The sequence below is a fragment of the Chiloscyllium plagiosum genome, unplaced genomic scaffold, assembly GCF_037043375.1.
Source record: "Chiloscyllium plagiosum isolate Xiang-an unplaced genomic scaffold, Cpla_swu_hap1 HiC_scaffold_35, whole genome shotgun sequence".
In the NCBI taxonomy this organism is placed as follows: Eukaryota; Metazoa; Chordata; class Chondrichthyes; order Orectolobiformes; family Hemiscylliidae; genus Chiloscyllium; species Chiloscyllium plagiosum.
This window is the reverse complement of record NW_028270173.1, coordinates 45,783,122-45,793,909: the sequence shown is the minus strand read 5'-3', so window position 1 is coordinate 45,793,909 and position 10,788 is coordinate 45,783,122. Positions and strand designations below refer to the sequence as shown.

The 10,788-nt window shown below is 42.4% G+C and overlaps 1 protein-coding gene across 1 annotated transcript; it reads left to right on the top strand.

Annotated features, from left to right (window-relative positions):
* Positions 1-467: 467 nt before the first annotated feature.
* LOC122541214 (putative G protein-coupled receptor 139) lies at positions 468-4,420 on the top strand. Its single transcript, XM_043677837.2, has 2 exons — positions 468-537; positions 3,513-4,420. The coding sequence occupies exons 1-2, from the start codon at positions 468-470 to the stop codon at positions 4,418-4,420; spliced, it is 978 nt and encodes a 325-aa protein (XP_043533772.2).
* Positions 4,421-10,788: the final 6,368 nt, after the last annotated feature.

Here is a 10,788-nt window from a genome sequence, read left to right as displayed (position 1 = left end):
GCTGGGGACCTTACGTGACCGAGCACATATGAACAGAATGTGTGGAATATAAATGCATAGCAACACTTTCTATCGATGCATGACAAATAAAAACAAGGTCTTAGTTAGTTTGAAACTGAAGAAAATTGACAGAACTACACATTACTCTTTTACTGATAATTACTAACAATTAACTGAAGTATTTAAAATAAAAATTGTTATCTCAGTGGTGAAATAACCTTCTTATAGTTTAATAGATCAGTATCGATGTTTGCTTTAAACCTCTGTTGAAATGTTTTGAATCATTAAGTGTGCTTGGCATCCTTGCAAATACGTTGCTGCGTATGTAACGTCATTATGCTGTTTGTTCAGTGGATTGTTATTGATTTCTTCAAGGGCTTAAGTGAATTGCTTCACTGAGGTTGGGTTGTATATATAAGGATACAGTTTGGAAGCATTGAACCTCTTCCTGAACCAACACAGAGAAAATGGAACAAGCCCCAATTCTCCAAATCGGGAACGTTTTCTATTGTGCTCTGGTAATACTAGGAATTCCAGGTAAGATATTTAATTCGTTTAAATACGGGAATCTACAGTAATTGCATTAATGGGTTTTACGCTCCATGTTGTGAAGTCAGAGAATCTTCCAATGTTCTGTCGTGGATCTTGAATTTCTCCACACTGTTCCAAAACATGCAATGTTTCGTTCAATTATCAACCCTGTTCTCACTGAGGCTCCCTCTGCAGGAAAGCCTTAGTACTTAAAATGCAAAAATCAAATTTAATTGCTTCATTTATCCATCCTCTGTCCACCACCCTCGTAATGCACTGCTGCGAGAGATCTGCCCCTCCTTCGCCTAGAAAGGGGATCCCATGGATTCTGTTCATACAGGCGTTCGCACCTCTGCCTCCAACTGCATGGGACCTAAGCTATGGACTTTCCCAAACTCACTGCAACTCTGTAATTACTTTTTCTTGTTCTTTTATGATCCTATTAATATCTAAGTCTCCGTCAAGCTCGTTAACCACTTGTCTTCATGTCCCCGTAATACCGAAATGTGCCAATTTTCATTTGAAGACATCCCTCAGATGCCTTTCGACATTCCAAGTGCCGCCTGACATTCTTGTAGTGACAGCCTATATTTCTCCCCAGAAGGGTGGTGATTGTTGTCTTTACAACAGTTGGTAGAAATTCGACAGAGTAACGTCTATGAGTTTGCAACAAACGTGGACCATTCTCGCCACCAGCCAACTCTAATAACCATAACCGAAACAATTTATCAGCCGTGAATTATTACGGGTTGCCAAAGTACTTACAACTGTGGATGAATTTCTAACCCCTGGGGAAGTCCATGACTCTCTCACAGTCGAGACAGAAGCATCCGGAGATTTTAATGTTTCCGTCTCCATTCGGCCTTGTCAGATTGAATAAATACCCATCCAGGATTCGGAACTCTGAGCGCGTTAGGCTGAATATTTCGGTACTAATATTTCGGTTCAGGATTACGGTTGTCTCTTTGATGACTAAAATTACATTCATCATTTTAATGTTTTAATGTAACTACCTTCCTTCGCTGCATGCACGTGGATGTACAACTGGATAATTATTTTGAGACATACACGGAAATCTGAGTGGCAGATGCATTTTGGCTTCTTCCTGAGGTATCCAGAGTAATCGGTTGTCGTTCTCAAGCAATTCATTTAGTCCACGTGTGAGAAAGAAAGGACCGAGACTCTAGGTACTGCATGTAGTCGACGGGCAGTCACAGCATTCCCGCATTTCTCCTGAAATCTCGAATGGTCCCAACGCTGGCAGGGTGATGTGGCTCCTTCTCTGTGCTGTAGTATGCAGTTTCGTTTCACTCTTTGGATTCTTTCCTTACAGTTCGTTTTCTTAACTTGGCTTATGTTCTTGTGCTTTTCAAATACGCTCCCTTTGGATAACGCCATTCTCCACTCATTAGAGTTTTGCTTTGTTTGCAGCCACTACAAGTTCAACCCGGCACTTCTTTTAACAGCTGTCGTATGCTTAGTTGTAAAGTCACCCGCGCTCGAGACTGCCTCAATCCATGATACGATTTATTTCATATCTTTGATTCTTGCATGGAGGATGGACACTAAATTTTTAGCTCCACAGGCCGATGCAAACGAGAATACAAATTCTATTATGCGATGCCAGAATGAGGGACGCCCGTATGTATAATTACACGTGGTTCAATCAGCGCTAAAAATACTGCCCTCCCCATTAAATGGGGTGAACATTGCTTAACGCTTTCCAATAACAGCAGTAAGTGACATCTAATTAGTTGCCGTTTAGTGACAGGCATATTTTACTGCAGTTGTGCAAGGTCTTGCTGACACCACACTTAGAATATTGCATATTTGATCTCCTTGTCGGGGTGGTATTGGAGGTGGGGTGGCATATTCTGGCTATGGCGAAATTGCAACGAATGTTTATCAGACTGGAATGGAGCAATGGAGTAAAAATGTTTGATCATGACTACGCTCACTGCAGTTTGGAAGAATGGGCGGAGGTGGTACGCGTCATAGAAACCTAGAAAAAGCGATAGAGGCCAAGTCCATGCAGGAAGGATGTTCTGGATGACGAGGAAGTTCAGTAGCAGGCGTTAGATGTTAAGCATAAGAGGTAGGCCATTGAAGACTGAGATGAGGATAAATTTCTTCAGCGAGAGAATTCTATGGAACACAGAGAGGATTGAGACTGAAATGCCGAATATTTTCTAGGAGGAAATAGATGTCGTTCTTAGGGCTAACGGTATCAAAACGTATGATTACTAGGGAGGGACAGAAATAAGAAAGGTGAGAGGCAGCGAAGTCAAAGGTAAGAATTAAACAAGAGCACAATGGAAAATAGTGTGTATGGGATTAAGAATGTGAAATGGAGAAAACTTATAGCTTTTCTTATATATATTTGTGTAACATTTACAAAAAAGTCACGCAAGCATATAATAAAGGGTTTATAGCAGTGAGGTGAGAGATAGGAAATGAATATCCATTGGTAGTCAGTTTTTAGGACGACAGACAGAAAGAAAAAGTAAGCATTGCAGGGAGTGTTGGATGATTAGCCGTTGTCAGTCTGAATACGGAAAATGCTTGAAATGCAGAATGGTCTACTTTTGGTTCTAGAACGCTAAGATATGCAGGTCAAGTGTACAAGCCGGACCAGCCATGGAATGTAGATTTCAAGGGATAGGGTCGGGGGCGTAGGTCTGAATGGAATGATCTTCACAGGGTCAGTCTGGACTCAATAGGCCGTTTGGCCTGCTTCCACATTGGAGGTATTCTATGAATCTATGATTTTTAAAATGTTTCCATCAATCCCAGAGCTAAAATTTTCCGCAGCTGAGGGATCGGTCTCAATGTTGAACCATGATAGAGAATGGGGGAGTTCCAGTCCTGAAGGAATTACAATGTAAGGGATGTGTGATGCCATGGGGTGATCTACAAACCTTGATGCTGGCAGAGCTCCCGTGACTCTTCTTTTAATTCTCGTCTTCTTCTCTTCCCTCTAGCAAATGCGGTCACATTGCTGACACTCCAACTGAGGGACTGCGGTCTGTCTCGGAGCACTCGAATGTACCTCAAGTCCATGTCCACGGCCGATCTGCTGGTCCTCATTTTCTATGTTCTGCTCTACCGTATCCTCCTCCCGCGTTTCCATCATGTCTTTTACTTGTATACCTTCGGGTGCCGTCTGATTTCAATCCTGATCGCTGCAGTGATTGACTGCTCGGTCTGGCTAACAGTGTCCTTCACCTTCGACCGATTCGTCATCATCTGCTTCCAGCGATTCAGAAGAACATACTGCTCCATGAAGTGCGCGACGTTGATAATTACAGTGATTTACCTCCTGACCTACTCCAGGAACCTCCCCTATTACTTTGCAATACTACCCATCCATGTGCACAGTAACATACAGTTTGGCTGTAAGACAAATCCCAACATTGACACATCTCCCGCGTGGCGAGCCTTCTATTGGCTCCACACTATTTTAACTCCATTGGTCCCCTACGTTTGCGTGGTTCTGCTCAACCTCCTGACTATTAGGCATGTACTTGTGGCTAGTCAGATCCGGCGGGGATTTCGGGGAAGTGGAGGAGAAGCGGGAGACCCTGAGATGCAAAGTCGGAGGAGAGCGCTGATGTTACTCTTTGCTGCCTCAGCAAGTTTCATCATCCTTTGGATGGCGACAGTTGGTCTCTTCCTGTTTTCGCGAATCACGAACACTTACTTTTACCGGGACTTTAATGATCCATTTGCTATTGTCAATGAAACCTCGCGCATGCTTAGGGTTCTGAACTGCTCTACAAGCACCTGCATGTATGCGCTTACACAAGCAAGATTCAGGGAGGAGCTGAGGAAAGCCATGAAATATTGTGCTAATAGGATTAGTCAGTTTGTGACGGTGGCAAATGGATAGAAGTCAATGTGAAAGAAATTTTCTTTATCCCATTAACAGAATGTAATAAATAAACAATGACACTGCTCATTTTTTGAGCAGATATCATGACTGTAATGTTTCACTCATGACCAGCTTTACATGATCCATATACCATTAAAACCAAAACAGCAATGAAAGAGCAAAGCAGCTGTCATTCTAGAATTATTAAATGCCACGTATTAGAGACCAAAATAATATGCCATTCATCTTTGAAAGAAACGTACTTGAAGAGTGTTCTAAAACAATTCATGTGTTCGCGAGCATGCAGTTAAATATTCGATTATATTCAGATAAAAGCTTTACCCTTAAACAGAAGAATTTGGGAAATCACAGGAAAATGCCAAGACTAGGTTTTAGTTTGTGATAGACTCTGTTAGGAATGCACGTTCCAAGCTATGAAATAAAGCAATTGTTTCTATCCAGAGGTAGGGTCACTCGACTGCACCAGAACCTCTTGCCAAAATACCTTACCTAAGCTGCTTCATCACATAAATCGTTGGTCTGATAGGCAAAACTTCGAAGAATATTGAAAAAAATGAATAAGGCATATGGGTTCGAAGGTTTCATCATAGAACATAGAACATAGAAGAATACAGCGCAGTACAGGCCCTTCGGCCCTCGATGTTGTGCCGATCCAAGCCCACCTAACCTACACTAGCCCACTATCCTCCATATGCCTATCCAATGCCCGCTTAAATGCCCATAATGAGGGAGAGTCCACCACTGCTACTGGCAGGGCATTCCATGAACTCACGACTCGCTGAGTAAAGAACCTACCCCTAACATCTGTCCTATACCTACCCCCCCTTAATTTAAAGCTATGCCCCCTTGTATTAGCTGACTCCATACGTGGAAAAAGATTCTCACTGTCGACCCTATCTAAACCCCTAATCATCTTATACACCTCTATCAAGTCACACCTAAACCTTCTTTTCTCCAATGAAAACAACCCCAAGTGCCTCAGCCTTTCCTCATACGATCTTTCTACCGTACCAGGCAACATCCTGGTAAACCTCCTCTGCACCCGTTCCAGTGCCTCCACATCCTTCCTATAGTATGGCGACCAAAACTGCACACAATACTCCAGATGTGGCCGCACCACAGTCTTATACAACTGCAACATGACCTCAGTACTCCGGAACTCAATTCCTCTACCAATAAAAGCCAGTACGCCATATGCCTTCTTCACCGCACTATTTACCTGGGTGGCAACTTTCAAAGATTTGTGTACATGGACACCAAGATCCCTCTGCTCATCCACACTACCAAGTATCCGACCGTTAGCCCAGTACCCCATCTTTTTATTACTCTTACCAAAGTGAATCACCTCACACTTAGCTACATTGAACTCCATTTGCCACCTTTCTGCCCAGTTCTGCAGCTTATCTATATCCCACTGTAACCTGCCACATCCTTCCTCACTGTCTACAACTCCTCCGACTTTCGTATCATCCGCAAACTTACTCACCCAACCTTCTAACCCCTCCTCCAGGTCATTTATAAAAATGACAAACAACAATGGTCCCAAAACAGATCCTTGCGGAACACCGCTAGTGACGGCACTCCAAGATGAACCTTTGCCATCAACTACTACCCTCTGTCTTCTTCCAGCCAGCCAACTCCTAATCCAAACCTCCAACTCACCCTCAATGCCATACCTCCGTATTTTTTGCAATATAGGCAATGAGTACAGAATGCAAGGAAGTGACGCTTAACATTTATGGAGCTCTGGATAGGTCTCTAGTGAGAGAGAGAGAGAGAGAGAGAGAGACAGAGAGAGAGAACTTTCCGCATCTGCATTTGTCAGTACTGTTCTTTGTCAAAATCACACAGTGATTGACTGCAGGTCGTTTAGATTTCCTTGCGTTTAAGGTGGGAAACTTGAAAGAAACTGCAAGTGATTTTTAAAATAGAATTTCAAACAACTGCAAGTGATATTGACACACTGCATTCTTTATTCCCCTCAATCAATTCTGCCAAGTTTTAAAACTATCCACGTTCATGCTCCTTGTATAATCAGCAAATACGAATATTGTTATATTGTCTATCTGTCATTATCGCATTTACCTTAATTAAATCACTCTACAATCTCAAGTACATCATAGAAAGAAGACACAGCATTTTCAACTTGGTTTTGTGATCAAAACCCCGTATCAATGGGCCTGTTTGATAAACGTCTTCTGCCGTAATGGACATTCAAATGTTTACGAAATGTGACCATCAGATCTTGATACAATGCACTAACAAGGGATCCCATGTACCTTGCATAGTGTGGTGAACCATGCATTCCAAGCAACCCATGCCTGACCCCAAAAGGGTTCCTGCACAATGTTTGGAATGATACAATTATCCATTCAACCCTATTCTCATTAACTAATCTAAAATGCATCACTACATTTTTATCAGTGGAGTATCTCAGCTGCTACCTGCTTGGTGTTCTATATACCTTTGCCGGCGGTTCATGTCATCCTCACTATTTGCCACTTATCCATTATAAGGTCGCAGAGTTTGTTTTTTATTGATTACACAATATTCAGCAACATCAGTGACCCCTCAGATACTGACACAGTTCACGTTAAGATACAACAAGATCGGGAATACACTTAGGCTGTAGCGAAAAGTGGCAAGGAGATTTTCAACACAGACACATCAGCGAATAGCAATCGCCAACAAGTATAAAAGATGTGTGCCTTTAATGTACAGACTGCAGTTGATTTCCTTCGAGTAGAAGAGGTTAAGAGGGGGCATGACTGAGATTTGTAAAAATATGAGTGGAATCGATTAGCTCGATCAGAAGCAACTGTTTTTCCTGATAGCAGAATCAACGACTGGTTGATATAGAGTTAAGGTCAGGGTCAGAAGCTTAGTGAAAATGTGAGGAGAAACGCAGCCATGCAGAAGGTGTGCATTTGTTGTGTGAAGGCAGATGGGCCAATTGCTAGAAAATGGAATTATAATAGTTCTGTGTTTGTTTTTGACTGGCGTAGGCATGATAGGCTAAAGGGCCTTTGTTTGCACTCTCAATATATTTGATTCACTGACTCTCGAGGATCAATGATGTTGCCATTACAAACTAACCCACTATCAACGTTTTCTGTGTTGGCATTGACCATGTAAATACTGTAGCTACAACGACATATTGAAAGTTATCAATTCTCTGATAAGTAGCTCAACTTGTGTTTTAATCTGTGATGGAAGAATCCTCACTTGCTTGCATGAGTCCACGTAGCTCTCACGAAGTTTGACATCATCCAGGACAAAGCAGCCTGCTTGATTAGCACCATGGCTACAAACATCCATTCCATCTACCACGTCACTCAACAAGAACAGTGTGTACTATCTACCAGACATACTGTGGAAATTCACCAAACACGGTGGGTGGCACGGTGGCACAGTGGTTAGCACTGCTGCCTCGCAGCGCCAGAGACCCGGGTTCAATTCCCGACTCAGGCGACTGACTGTGTGGAGTTTGCACGTTCTCCCCGTGTCTGCGTGGGTTTCCTCCGGGTGCTCCGGTTTCCTCCCACAGTCCAAAGATGTGCAGGTTAGGTGAATTGGCCATACTAAATTGCCCGTAGTGTTAGGTAAGGGGTAAATGTGGGGGTATGGGTGGGTTTCGCTTCGGCGGGTCGGTGTGGACTTGTTGGGCCGAAGGGCCTGTTTCCACACTGTAAGTAATCTAATCTAATCTAATCTAATCTAATCTAATCAATGCTTTGACAGCACCTTCCAGATTCACGGCCAATTTCACTTCGAACAATGGTAGCAGGTGACGCAAAACATTCGCACGTGATCATTCCCTGTAAGTCACTCACCACCATGTTTTAAAATGTATTTGCCATTCCTTCTGGTCACCAGGTTAAAATCATGGAATTCCCTCCCGGATGGTAGTCTGTCTGCAGCACATGGACTGCAGTAGTTCAAGAAGACACACTGACCATCGCCTTGTCAAGGCCAATAAGGAAAGGCCAGTCAGTGTAGGCTCAGCGGGGATGCCCATGTCACATGAATTATTAATAATTATAATTTCACATACCTTTAATTTTCCAGTCATTTACAATGTCACAATTGAATAAGTTAATCCAAGAATCTACTGAAATTTATGACTCTAATATTTGGATATGAGCTTGTAAAATAAATTAACGCCTACTCCTCCTGTTGAATTTTGAAGCAACTAGTGCCAAAAAGAAAGTTATTAATGAGTTCATTCAACCTCCACCATCAAGTGAAGATTGGGTCAATTGTGGGAATTTAAGACTATTTACCTTTCCACAGGAAAAGTGGTTAACTTCATCTCGATGCTTGTATTGCACGTTTTCAGATGCGGATTCCAGGACTTAATTGACAATCAGGGCTGTATCACCTCTTTGTTGGGACTAGTTGCACTTTCAGAATGCTCTGTTCAGGCCTTTAGAGTCATACAATCACAGTGCCATACAGCAAGGTAACAGACCCTTTGGTAAAATCATCCATGGCGACCAGGTTTATCAAACTAATCCAAACGTTCTTGTATGCATTCAGCCCATATATTACTAAATCTTTCCTATTCATCTACCTATTCAAATATATTTTAAACGTTGTAACTCTACCTGCATCTAACACTTCCCCTGGCAGTTGATTCCACAAATGAACCACTCTCTGTGTGAAAAGGTTCTCTATCAGATCTCTTTCATAACTTTCTCCTCACATCTTAAGAAAGTATACCTCCTGGTTTTGAAGGACATTGTCCGAGGGGAAACACCATTGCTATTCATTTTATCTTGCTCCTTGTGATTTTATAAACATCTAAACGGTCACCCCTAAACCTCCTACATTCCAGTGGAAAAAAGTCCCACCCGCTCCTTGCACCTAAAATGACTCCTCCCCCATTTCTCCCCACCAACCCCAGCAACATCCTTGTAAATGTCTTCTGATTTACTATGCTAATTTAACGGTATCCATCCAGTACAAGGGCGACCAGAACTGTACACAATAGTATAAAAGAGGCCTTGCCAACATCTTGTATGACGTCATAACTCCTGCACTGCACTTAATGGTCTGAGCAATGAATGCAAACGTGCAAAACGCTTTCTTAACCACCCCGTGTACTCTTGATGCTACTTTTAAAAAACTATGTGCCTAAACCTCCAGATCTCTCTGTTCTACAATACTACACAGGGCTCGACCATTAATTGCATAAGGTCTGCCTTTGCTGTTTTACCAAAATGCAACATATTGGACTTATTCACAAAAAATTCCATCTGCGACTGTCCAGTTCATTGGCCCAACTGATCAAGATTTCTTTGTAATCTTAAATACCCATATTCTCTGTTGATATTGCCAATAATTTTATTGTCATCCATAACGTTCCAACCATGCCTCCTAAATTCTCATCCAAATCATTTATATTAATGACAAGTCAAAGTGGACCCAGCCCGATCCCTATTCACAGTCATCCTATCTGAAAAAAGCCTTCAAGCACCACCATCTGTCGCGTACTGTCAAGTCAATTTTTTACCCATTAGCAGGCTCCACCGAAGTCCAATGTTGTTAACTTTACGAATTCGTCTACTACGCAGAACGTTTTCCTAAAGTCCATGTGGTCAACATCTATCACCATGCCTTCATTAAACCTTCATCAGTGCAGAAAAACAAAAACAAATCCAACTTGCGAGACACGATTTTCCACATACAAAGCCATACTGACTATTCTTAATCAATACTAGCCTCTTCAAATGCGCGCAATTCCTACCTCTCGGAATACCCTCCAACAACTTACCTATCATAGAAATCAGGCTGACCGGCCTATAGTTCATGTGTTTGAAATGCTTTCTGTTAAACTTAGAGTTCGAGTAAATAAAAGAGCTGCCATTCAGCTTCCCTTATTCAAAGTCATCGTTTGGACATATATGTTTCGCTCAAGTTGGGACACATCACAAAGGATATTTTGTCCTATTGAGGGAGAACTTTGTGAACTCAAGACAATACTGACCGTGATGCAGGAGGAGAAATTCCATAAACAAGCTTTGTATTTGAACAAATACCGAAAACTAATGAGGCCACTTTGACGGCCATTTTTAGATTGTTTTTATTTAAAATTGATGGCAGTTGAATAATTACATTGTGATATGAAGTAAGTGCATGAATTGCGCCGTTCCCTCGTGGTCTAGTGGTTAGGATTCGGCGCTTTCACCGCCGCAGCCCGTTCAGGGAATTTCGTTTAAGGGTGGCACGGTGGGCTCAGTGGTTCGCCTTGCTGCCTCACAGCGCAATGGATTTGATTCCCACCTTGGGCGACGGTCTGTCTGAAGTTTGCACATTCTCTTGTGTCAATGTGGTTTTCCTCCAGGTGATCCGGTTTCCTCCCA